At 34.5% G+C, this 13,251-nt stretch overlaps 1 protein-coding gene across 1 annotated transcript in view; it reads left to right on the top strand.

Annotated features, from left to right (window-relative positions):
• The window catches only part of LOC150107622 (uncharacterized), a 170,549-nt gene extending 157,889 nt beyond the window's left edge, over window positions 1-12,660 (top strand). Inside the window, exon 9 of the mRNA XM_090391428.1 lies at window positions 12,112-12,660. Within this exon, the coding sequence (XP_090247554.1) occupies window positions 12,112-12,183 (72 nt within the window). The 3' untranslated portion in view covers window positions 12,184-12,660. The remainder of the gene's footprint in view (window positions 1-12,111) is intronic.
• The last annotated feature ends 591 nt before the right edge of the window (window positions 12,661-13,251 follow it).

The following is a 13,251-nucleotide window of genomic DNA, read 5'->3' as shown; positions in this document are numbered from 1 at the left end:
AATGTTTTACTTGTTCCACAGGTTCTCCATTCACAACACAGTTGACATTTTCAATGATTCTGCCTATTTTCATTGTCTTTGTCTTTTTATTGCTGACCTTCATACCATATCTATTACAACAGCTATTCAATTTAGTCAGAGAATCTTGCAGACTTGTAGCGGATTTATTTAGTTGTATAACATCATTCGCATAAAGCAAAGAGCTGACATTAACATCTCCAACTTTGATATCAGATTTAATACCACTTTCCTTCATAATGTGATCCATATAAATAATGAATAACAGAGGAGATAACGTACATCCTTGTCTGACACCAGATTTAACTTTAAACCATCTTCCTGTACTTCCTTCAATTCTAACTGCTGACTTACAACTCAAATAAAGACGAAGTATTGTTTGATGAAATGCTCCATTGACACAGTACAACTGTAGTGTTTTGAATAACTTCAATCTTGCCTCCTTGTCATATGTCTTTTCCAAATCTTTGTTATATTCCCATGATTTTTCAACTGTTTATTGTAAAATAAAAATCTGATTCTGACAAGGTAGAATGCAAACAATTGATCATTCAAGATTAGAACGAGCCATGTGATGTTACATCACTAATCAGTATATCATTTCACTGAAGAAAGATAAACATAAGAGTGCAGAAATAAATTACATGCATAAATTTACATTGTCATACAAAAAACTTAATTTATAAAATCATATTAAAGATATCATTAAACAGATGTAGTATCTACGTCTTAATTAAAAAAATAAATAAATAATGAATTAAATAAAATAACTACTGTGTTATTTGAATCAAACTTTCCTATATTTTTGACAAGAATATGCAGTCATTCTGATTCAAGTTAGGGTGTTGAAGTAAGGCCTCAGCACTCTTTGAATAGGTGTTAAAAATTTATACCGACATCAGTGTAGAAGGCTAGTTTTGGACCAGAGAATGTTGTGGCTTGTCTCTAATCTGTGTTGTGCCAATCCAGACTTATTGGATTTGTTGTGAAGAATATAAGGTTGTTCTTGTATTCTTTTTTCTATAGAGGAATTTTTTTGAGGTTTGTCTAAAGTAAAACGATGGGTCACATGGAACTTGGTATACACCAGAAAGAGACATAGTTGAGCGTTTATCTTTAGACGATGGGAAGTAGGTGGATATTTTATCGATAGGAATATAAGTAGCTATTAGATCATATTTCTTCAGAATTCTAGAAATTGATTCTGAAATTCCAGAGATATATGGGATTGGACCCTGACATATTGATTCTTTGTTGTTTTGGTTTGGCTTGTAGGATTCGAACAGATGTTGTTAGTCCTTTCAGAGAAGCCATTTAATTTCATGTATTATTTGATAGTAAAAAGTTCTTTCTGTAAATGATGGGGAGTTGAACAATTAGTTCTAACTCGTTGAATTAAACATTTTATGATTCCTGTCTTTTGAGAAGAATGATGAGCAGATTGTTTGAGAATGTAACGTCCAGTATTTGTTTTTTCAATTTCTATGGTGAACTTCATACAAGGATGTAAAGTATTGATTTTGGCTAAAAAGTAAGGTAAGGAATCTCTGTTCTGAGGCCATACTGCAAAAATGTCTATATATCTAACCCAAATATAGGTTGAGGGTATATAGATGAAAAAAAGGATATCTTCTAAATGCTCCAAATAAAAGTTGGCTAGAGCAGGGGAAAGTGGACTTCCCATGGCAGTACCTTCTACTTGGTTGTAGAATTTGTTTTGACACAAAAAAATATCCGAAGTGCATTATGAATCTGAATAATTTTACGATATCTTGTGGGAAGATGTCGGTAAGTAATTGTAAAGTCCCTTTGAGAGGTGTATTTGTGAATAGAGATTCTACATCAAAGCTCATCATAAGATCAATAGGGTGTAAGGAAACATTTTTTAATTTGTTTAAAAAATCAAGTTTTTCAAAAAAGAGCGAGATTTGCCTATATGTGATTTCAGTAAGTTTGCCAAATATTTGGCTATGCTGTAAGTAGGTGAATCAATACAGTCTACAATAGGATGGAGAGGAATGTCTTTTCTTGTGGATTTTTAGTAGACCATGAAACCTAGGAGGTCTTGCAGAATGAGTTTTTAGCCTTTCTATGGTGTCTTCATCTAAACTTTATAACTTCATCTAGAAGGGAATTTAATTTCTTCGGTTGCCTGTTAGTGGAGTCATGATCCAGTTCTTGGTATGTTGAGGGATCTCATAGTAAAAGATAAATTTTTCTTTTGTAATTTGAAGAATCCATAATTACTGTCACTTTTCCCTTGTCTGCTTTAGTGATAACAAGGTGACTGTTGTTTCTTAGGGAATGTAGAGCTTTCTTTTCAGATGGAGAAGATTTTCCACCCTACTTAAAGCTTGGCTTTATGTATGTGGATGCAACTTCTAAGCGGAGATTATTAGCCTTTTCACTGGAGAGGTGAAATAAGTTCCATTCGATGTTAAAAAGGAAATCTAAATATGGAATCTTTTTATGGACTATAGTGAAGTCGTGTCCTTTTGAAAGGATAAATGTTTCATTTATCTGTTGAAGGGTGTCCTGACATGTTGATAACCCAATTATCTGGAACATGGAAAGGCTTGATTTGTCTAGCAACAAGGACATCAAATTTATGGTTTAGATGTCGATTTTGTTTATTAAATGAACATTGCAGAGAGCGTCTAGCCACACTAAGAACTATATAGGAAAGTTGTGGGTCTAGGTTTGCAGAGATAGAAGTTTGGAGATCAGCAACCTGATGAATGTTAATAGCAAGATCATGTTTAGTTGCTCTGAGTTGATTGTGGACTAAAGACAAGCTGATGTTTCTGTAGAATTATGATCTCCAGGTGATTTAATGGTTTCTTTTATCTTAGCAAAGTTTGGAATGATCTGATTATTGCAGCATATTTTTAGAAAAATAATCCTCACTCTTAGCTTACCTTGTAGTACAGATAGTTTACTGATCTTTGTGGTAAAGCTTTCCCCTTGTCGGAACAGAATTCTACTTTTGAGAGAAACTTATGACATGAAAGTAAGAATTATTATTATTATTTCGGGCAACTCCAAGGAGTCGACATACTCATCGAGGGAGGCCCTAACATCATGTCAAGAACAACTATTCGATATTCACACAGTATCTATCATACCTCGCCTTGAACTCATTCATGGTCACAACAGACTCTGGTAGCTTATTCCACTCATTCACCACTCTCCAAGTAAAAAACCTAGCTCGAACACCCTTGCTAACCACATTCTTGCCCAGCTTCCATGTATGACCCCTAGTCCTCCCACCACCACTCCTATTCTCAAAAATATCTTCTGAATTAATCTTATAGAAACCCTTCAGTAATTTGAATGTCTCAATCATATCACCCCTTTTCCGCCTATCAACCAATTTTTGTAACCCACAAATGTTCAACCTGTTCTCATAAGGTTCATTCCATAGACCTGCTATCATCATGGTCACTCGCCTCTGGACCCTCTCCACCTCCTTCCCATCAAGAAGAAACCCTGGCACCCATATCTGGGGTCTAGATGGGGGTCTTATCAAGGCTTGATAATACAGAGGAACAATAACTTGTTTGTCTCTGCTTGTTAAAGTATTTTTCAGCAACCAAGTGATTTGATGAGCTGATTTTGCCACTTTTGCAATGCGTCCCCTAAACTTCAACTCCCTATCCACCAACACTCCCAAATCCCTGGCCTCATCAATCTCCTGGAGTACGGTTCCACCAATGTGATATACTGCTGCTAATCTTTTCACTCCAAAATGCATAACCTTACACTTTGCCACATTAAATTGACATCCATTTTCCCTAGCCCAGTCCTCCAAACTATCCAAATCATCTTGCAAAATTTTGACATCCTGTGTACTCACTATTGCTCTACCCAACTTTGCATCATCAGCAAACAAGTGAACACTTCCTCTCAGATTCCTTCCTATATCGTTAATGAACAAATTGAAAAGTAGTGGTCCGAGAACAGAACTCTGCGGCACACCACTAGTCACAAGCCGTCTTTTGGACTCTATGAATAAACTCCTGAATAAACCACTCGCTGATATCTCTCCATCAACCACCCTCCTACCCATCTCACCAACCCTATATCCATCCCCATATGCTGCAATTTACTGATTAGAATTCCATGTGGTATTCAAAGGCCTTAGCAAGGTCCAGTAGAATCACTGTAAACCCATTACCCTTATCCAGTTCAGCCATCACTGTGTTATAAAACGTGAGTAAGTTACTGAGGCATGATCTACCCTTCACAAAACCATGTTGTCCCCCATACAGTATCCCATTTTCATCTATCCAATCCTGTATTTTTTTCTTGACTAATTTCTCCAAGATCTTGACAACGATTCCTGATATGCTAATCGGTTGGTAATTTACAACAGCAGTCTTGGAACCTCCTTTATGCAGTGGAACTATTTTTCCCTCTTTCCACCCCCCCCCCCCCTCAGGACTAACCCAGACCCGAGACTCAAATTAAAGAAAATGGCCAAGGGCACTAACAGTTCTTTAGCTGCTTCACGTACGACAGGAGCTGGTATACCATCCAATCCCACAGATGTATTGACATTGAGGTTTTGTAATAGACTACTCACCTCCACTTCATTTACCACAATTCTCGTATAATCTATTGGTTTATTCATTCCTGCAATGTCACCACCTGGATGATATATTCTTGCAAAGTACTCGCTCAGTAATTCAACTATATCAACTGTTTCAGTTACCTCCCTACCATCGGCATTCTTTAAAATCATTCTGCCATATAATTTTTTCTTTTACTTGCAACATATTGATTATCAACATGTTATCATTATCATCGTATCACACATCATTATCAACATGTTAGCACAAGATAAGCATATTTAATACATTGCCAGATATTTCAGTTTGAAAATAACAAACTATCATCAGTGGTTTGACAAGAACCATTAAATCACCTGGATCTCACCAGCTTGTCTTTAGTCTGCAAGTCCATATTACTGCTCCAGGTTGGAAGGGGAGAGAAAATGTTCTTCCATGATTCAATTCTTAAAACATTTGCATTTTGTTAAAGCTTAGTCTTGACTGGTCATTATTTCTTCAGATTTCGTGATGCTATTTTTTCTTGTTTTGTGCCACCAACCTCCAGAAATTGTGGAGGTCCAGCATTTACTGTCAGGGTTATCTTCCTTAGTTGGGTGGTTCTGATTCCAATTTGAAAGCATCAGGGACTTGTTTTTTGCCCTTACATGATGTAACTGTGATAATATAACCCAGGAACCATAACAAGAATATGCATGCATCACATTTGGTAGAAATAAATGACATTACCCAAGTTTTAACTGTACACATCTATCAGCAAGATGTGTGTGCTTGGAACCACATATGCTATCCATTTGGCTCCCTACTAACATAAGCAAAACAGTTTTTCTCAACATCTGTATAATGTTCACTGTTGTTTAGTTTTCTGGACATTATGATGAGGGAGGGTGGGGTCCTAGTTTGAACTGGAAAAAATATCCCTCGCACCATAATACCACTGTTATCATATATAATAGATAAGGAAAATAACCTCAGGTAAATGACTTTTTTTGAAAACTTTTGCCTAGATATATATGCCCATCTGAATTGAAGAGAGTGTGTATTATGATTCATCACTCCATATTGCAGTATTCTAGTGGACTACTGCAATATGCCTTGTTATATATCAGTGGATTTTCTGCATCAGAAAATCCACTGATGTATAACAGGAGAAATGTAGAACTCTTTTCCTTGTTTTATCCTATTCTTTTCCATCTTTTTGAGACAGCCATAGTTGATCTCAGATGTTCTAATTATGTGTTAATTAGGAAGTTTTTCCACTTGGTTATACTATAAATTAAATATACCAAGAAATTATATACTTGGTTTAATCCTTTGTCAAAGTGTAAGCAAACAAGTTTGCACCTGAACTATTTTCAGGACTGGGGCAATTCGTATCAAGAAGGTAATGACTTCACATCACTTGCCTTAGTATCCCATAATGCAAAACACATCTCCTTACAGACATGTATAATGCTATGCATCATGGGAAGGGTCACTACCCAGATTTTATTCATAATAACATGTTGTCCCAGTCTTGAAAATAGTTCAAGTGCAAACTTGTTTGCTTACACTTGGACAAAGGATTAAACCAAGTATATAATTTCTTGGTTGTTAATTTATGGATGTTCTAATTACACAAAGTGACATTATAATGGCAACACTTTGATATAGGTCAAAGCTTAAAGCATATCCCATTTTTGGGGTATGCTTTAAGTAATTTAGTTTACATTCATTTAGCTTACATTCCTTGTCTTTATACTAAAGTATAAAGACTGCATGATACTAGAAATGTAGTTTGTCATTAGTACAAGCTGGGAACAAGTGTCATTAGAGCCATTGCATTTTTTTGCCAGACTAGAGTGACATTTGGTTGCAAGGAATGCAAGCTAAATGACTGTATAGTACCAAAAAAATTTGACCAAAAATAGTACCAAAGAAATTTGTTCCCAGCTTACTGATGTAAGCTGGGAACAAATGTCTAATAAGGTAAGAGGGGGTTTTATTACTACAGATTTTTATACCTCCCTTTATTTCTAATAACGTGAGCAGTACACAAATCAGATTGTGCAGAGTTACTTTTGCTCATGCTAGAGCCTGTTTATATCCTTCTAGACTAGAATGGCATTTGGTTGTGTGAAATGGATTTTATAAGGAAACTAGTTTTTATTTATTTCATGTGCAAACTGTAGAAAACGTAAGAGCATATATATACAGGGTGTTCGGGATAAATTTGACATATTTATAATTAATTATATTTTTCCGTAAGTTACATGTATTAACACACACTTCTCTTCATTTAAAAGTTTGGACCCTTCTTCATTCATATACAAGATGTCAGAAAGGATGGATAGCTGGATCCCACCTGAATCATGGAAGAGAATAACTTGTATCATGATGATTCGTGCCCGCCATCAAAATAAGGATATTACGACTGCTGCCCAATGCTCCCTGAATACAGTAAAAATAATCAGGCATGAACTAGAGACTTGCAATGGTGACTACGAGGATGTAGCAAGAAGAAAGATCCCTAGCAGACGATCTGATTGCGTTCGTACAGCAGAATTCAAATCCAGGGTTCTTCAACAGGTGTTGAAGAACCCTGGCATTGGAATTCGGGCTTTGTTCGTGGAGTTGCTAACTGTAGTCAAGCCCTGGATAACAAGGGTAGGCAATGGTAGGCCGTATGTATGGCAGCAGGATTCGGCCCCTTGCCACACCTCTGGGAAAAGTCAAAAATGGTTGTCTGAAAATTTCTACGACTTCACCAGTCCAAATGTTTGGCCTCCAAACTCCCCAGACCTTAACCCCATGGATTATTTTGTATGGGGCGCAGTTGAAAAAGACACCAATCGCACTTCCAGTAATACAAAAGCCCAGTTAATGGATAAAATTAAAACAGTTTTTGCGGCCCTTCCCAGGGAGACTGTAGCATCAGCTTGTTCGAGGTTCCGAAGCAGAATTGAAGCTGTGATCGATGCTAATGGTGGTTATTTTGAGTAAATCTTGTTGATAGTATTGTAATTAACTCTGCCTGTAATGTTTTTTTGTCAATTCATTAAATTTAATAGATACAAAGAAGATTTTCTTTTTCCTTACGAAACTGTCAAATTTATCCCGAACACCCTGTATATATATATAAATGATTAAAAGCATACATATAAAAGAATAGGGATTAAAAGTATACATTTAAGAGAATAAACATAAAAAAAAACACATTATTACACAAATGGCATGGAATGTCATTTATGTAATATTTTTATTTACAAGAGTAACCATAAAAACATTACACAAAAACATAAAATGTCAAATTTCACTAATATTCACTAATATACTTTCATCCATTCACTAATATACTTTAAAGCTGTTTCATTACACTGCATTAAATCTTCTCAGGTACATACAATGCTGCCTAATAGACATTATTAATGTCTATTAGGCAGCATTGCAGAAGATGTTCCATGGTTTGTGTTTCACCACATGAACAGTTGTCATTGCCTGTGTAGTCCCATCTGACAATATTCTGCTTTGATCTGCCCATTCTGGAATGAAGTCTATTCAGTGTCTTCCATCTTTGCCAGTCTAGATGTAAGCCGGATGGAAGAGATTAATTTAGGTTCAGAACCTCTGGAGATTGTTCTTACCAATTGTTGACCTTGTAGCATTTATGGAATCAACCAATCATTCCACTGAGTTCGTAAAACCTTTCCTTGATCTTAGCTTCATGGACGTGTACTGCAACATGTCCATACAAAGAATGCTGTTCATCATTTAGTTGCCGTTTCTGCTCATATTGTGTTGTCTTTCTGATGTGAAGAGGTACAATACCAGGCAGTGAGTAAAGATGGGTCAATTTTTGTAGACTTAAGGCAACCGGTAATGTGCCGACATGTTTCATTCATTAAGAACATTGTTAATAATTTTGACATGTGATGATCTTTCTCCAACAGGGCTAGCATACTTGGCTGTCAAAAAGCAAAGTGCCAGTGCAGAGGTGCACAGTACCTGTGGACTTGCCCCACTGAGATGATGTTAATTACTGCAGAATATTAATACATCTTTGAGTTTTAGCTGCTGTCTTCTCTGTATGTTGCTTATAATTTAACTCCTATCTAGTGTAACACCTAGGTAAGTTGGATATGGATAATTGACCAGTTTCACACCATTGCATTCTATATTCAACTCTCTCTCCTCACCTCCCTATTATTGATATGGAAAAGACACATTTGAGTTTTACTAGGATTTGGTTTCAGTTGGTTTTTCCTTATAGTAAACTAAAGGCTTCTAGTTCTTGTGTGAGATCTCCTGCTAAACAGCAGTGACTTAAATACCTCCACTAACTGGTAGCTGTTATGTTGTAAATTTTGATTATAAGCTTTCTAAGGTTGAGTGTGTCATATGCTGCTGTCAAGTCTATGAATACAGATCCTTCTTCTACCCTCCCCCCCTTCAAAGCTGTCTTCAGTAAACTGTGTTAAGTTTAATACTTGTCCAGTGCATGAGCTTCCTGATCTAAATCCTGCCTGTTCTTTTATCAGTACTTTCTCTATTTCTGGACTTAACCTGCTCAAATTTAACCTCTCATATAGCTTCATTGTTGAGCATAGGAGAACTATAGGCCTGTAGCTCTTTGGATCTTCAGTAGGTTTACCCAGTTTCAGGATAGGTATTATATTACTTTCATTTGCCTCCATATTCTGGATATTTTAGCAAATTTCCAACAAAAGTTGAAAAATTCTAACAACCACTCTATTGCCTTTTCTCTCAGATTCCTTGGGGTCTCATTTCTAATATTGTCTATACCTGTGGCTTTTCCTGGTTTTAAGGCTTTTAGGTATTTTCTAGGTTCTTTTTAGTAAATGGTGCTTCGAAGAGATTATTTTTTAAATCTCTAACTTTTTTAATGTAATGAAAACTCTTCACTTGGAATGATAACAATCTGAGTTCAAAGCAGATCTAGAATGTGAAGAACCTTTATAATACAGCAATTCCTCGATTAATGCGCCTCCAATTAGTGCATTTTCGATTAGTGCATCATTTTTTTCTATACCCAAATTCAATTAGTGCGTCCTCAAAAATTCAATTAGTGCATCCTCAAAAATTTGATTAGTGCACCTATATACATCTTAAAAATAAATGTTACAGATTTTAAAAATTTTTGATCTATGCATTTTTTATGGCTAACTATTTTAAAAAATCACTCACCATGATGAAATAATTTAGTTAAATTTAAAATTTAAATTTTAACTTTAAAATTTAAAACATTTTATAAACTTATTTTTCAATGGCATACTACACTATTTCCTTGTACACTATGTTCCAAATTTACCGCCAAAATTTATGTTGTCTGCTTTACATTTTACTGATCATATCTCGTGCAATTATTTTCCTTTTTTATTTTAAATTATTTTGCTAACGTTAAATCATGAGTAAAAGAATTAGTGAGCAAAAAATAGAAGTGTGAAAATGATTCGAAAAGTAATCTGATTGGAAGAAAAACTTGAAATAATAAAGAAAAATGAACAAGGAGAGTCCAGAGCAAAGATAGGACAAGAACACAGAAATGGGTGAATCAACTGCTGAATACAAAGAGAAAGGTAAGGCTGCTTTGAGTTCATCCTGCATGCACTCGAAATCAAAATATTATAATGATTGAATTAGAGAGACTTCTTTTTACATGGATCGAAGATTGTAACCAAAAATGGATCCCACTAAATACTGGCCTTTAAATCAAAAGTCTCTTTGTAACTTGGAAAGTAATTTATATTTAAGAACCTCTTTTAATTTATACCTGGTTGTGTTTTAGTGAAGTATCATGTGCAGCTATTTTGTGTTCTTTCTTTTTTTAATGAAATTATTCTTCTGAAGTCTGTATATTTCTGTTTTGTTTCATTTGTGCAATTTCTGTTATTTATTTACTCTGAAATATTAATGCTCTTTGAATTATTTTAAATTAGGTGTTTTCTTAACTTTGGTCCTTTTATTCAAAATATCACATTTTATACATTAATTTGTGATTAAATTTGATCCACAGCTTATCTGCATATTCATTCTTCATTAAAATATGTTCCAATTAGTAGTCAGTCCAATTTATCTTGATACAAAAACTTGTACATTTTTATGTGAATCCCACTCATAAAAGGCTATAAACTACCATACATTTATTACTGTAAATGGACTAAGGTTTAGATAATCTGCAAACTCTGCTCTAGAGATTAGACATGGAACTTTTTTTCCCCCAGTACACTTCAGGTGTATCTACGATAAATAAAGTGGCAATCTTATGCCAGGAAATGAAATTCATAACCTTAAGGACATTCAAAAACACCCATGCCACAGGATTTGAGCCCACAGCCTGTTTTGAGAGCAGACATTCTATCAGCTGATATCTAATATCAGTTAACTACCTTCTGGATCCAGCAAATCATAAGATAGGATTTTAAACAATACTCGGCCTTAAAAAAGTATGTTATTCTCAGTATTGTAAACTTATCATCTCTTCTTGTTAATAATAATTTTAGCTTCACCATTCAGAATCTAGATTACATTTTTTCGGTGACGTGAGGAACCTTTATCTGGTCTCTTTCAATGAAAGGTGAGTTAGCCAGTCTCATACAGGGGGTAGGAGGTTTTTTCACCTAGAAACTCATGTTTTCTGTCCCCCAGAACAGACAAACCAGACCTGTGAACATGCACATCTACAGACATAGGACACACCGGGATGCATAGGGCTAACCACCTTATCCTCAAGTTACGGTTGCAGTTGTGAAGTTCAAGAATAAATACTTGGAAAGATCATGGGTGCTTAAGTGCCTGTTAGGACCACTGATAGGATAGGAAGGTCCAATTTAGGAATACTACATATCTTTGTACTGTAGATAGAAAAAGCATGTTAGGAGAATATTATAGAACTATAATACTAATATATTTATTAATAAAATGAACTTTATACTAATATAAAGTTCATTTTTCTGCTAAACCAAAATGTCACTTCATTTCAATACTGTATGTTAACTTGCAGAACATTTGCTCTGATTAAGGTTTTTTTTTTTTTTTTAGTTTACAAACATTGAATAAGGTTATCATTGAAAAGGATAATTTGCTTATCCCATACCTATATAATGCAAATATGATAATATTTGCATTATATAGGTCAAGATTTGGAGCATTTTTCTCACTCATTATGATCACCAAGGGGAATCGCATTAGTCTTGTAAAAGTTGAAGCATTGTGATTACAGTGGATATTATAACTCTGGAAATCATTTAAAAAATAAGCTTCATTTGTACAAGAACTCATTATAGTAAACTCTTCACTCTAAACTATTCCTTTGGTCCCTGTGAGTTAGCTGTAATAAGAATCAACTATATATCAGTGTACATTGCAGCTGCTTATGCCTTATAATGATAATAATCAATATATGAGTAGAGATTACAGTTTACTTAGGCATATTTATTCTGGTACTGCATTTTGCTTAATGCATGGAACTTGTTCTAGTGGTGATCAATATATATATATATATTTTTTTTTTCCCCTCTTTTAGGCTACTGCTGCACATGAAAAGACTACTACAGCAAATGAAACTACTCCTACAGAGGGAACAGTATTAGCATAATTTAGTAAAATACCTTAAGGTTGGTATAGATGTCTGAAGGATAATATTTTTGCATTACACAAATTTGAATAACACTTAACATCTGGTTTGTGTATGAGTGTTTTTATAACATACAGTGCACATATATAATAAATTCAAGTGCAAGCTATAGAAAGATCAAAGAAGCTGTTTTGTTGCCATTCCATTCTTGATCTCAAGGCAACTATATAAAATACTAATGATAATACTTCAAGTTGTCATAGAATTTGCACCTTAAGAAAACTTGCAGACACTGTAAAATGACCAGCTGTTGAATACATATATAAGCTGTCATTAAGTCTAAATAATTTAATTTATTCCAGAGAACTTAAAGGTTACTGAAGTCAATTTTCTGACATGTGTATTTTGTAAAGCATTGCAGTTATGTACTTGTACAGAAATTTTCCCAGATGATAAATTTGTAAAATGTGCATTTACAATAAAAACTTGTTAAAATGAGGTGTTTTTCTCCATTTTTATAGTGAAGAATCTCAACTTGTTACATAGGCCTCTTTAGTAAGGATATAATGAAATTTGTTGCTGTATTTTTACTACATGGAGCAACTGGTAGTAAACGTGTTTATTAAAATGCTCAACTAGTTTCGTGAAATTCCTGTGTTTCACACTATCAGAAGATAAAAGTGAGAAAAAAAAAATTAAGATTACCAACATATATTGATCATACTGAACTATTTGAAAACAAGAGTAACAGTGCAGTACATGCATTTGCTATGTAGACATTTGATGGTTTTTGACATTTACTGTGCTGCTTGCATCTGCATTCATGTTTAATGAGAGAGGTCCAGACTTGATGTAAAATCATACCTTCTTTTTTGATACATTATTAAAGGTGTTTTATTATTTTAGCTGACTCTTTGAATACTCTTGGGTAGAAATAATCTATGTGGATCATATCAATTTTACTACTGGTTGTTCCATGTAGTAAAAATACAGGCAACACATTTTCAGTATATATATATATATATATATATATATCTCCTTTTATCATTTGTTTAATCTTCTTTTCATTCTTTTATATGCTAAGTATTC

Source organism: Typopeltis vanoorti, chromosome 4 (assembly GCF_054136105.1).
Source record: "Typopeltis vanoorti isolate ZY-2024b chromosome 4, IOZ_Tvanoo_1.0, whole genome shotgun sequence".
NCBI classification, from domain to species: Eukaryota; Metazoa; Arthropoda; class Arachnida; order Uropygi; family Thelyphonidae; genus Typopeltis; species Typopeltis vanoorti.
Note: the sequence above shows the minus strand (reverse complement) of the source record. Positions and strands in the feature narration are given on the sequence as shown.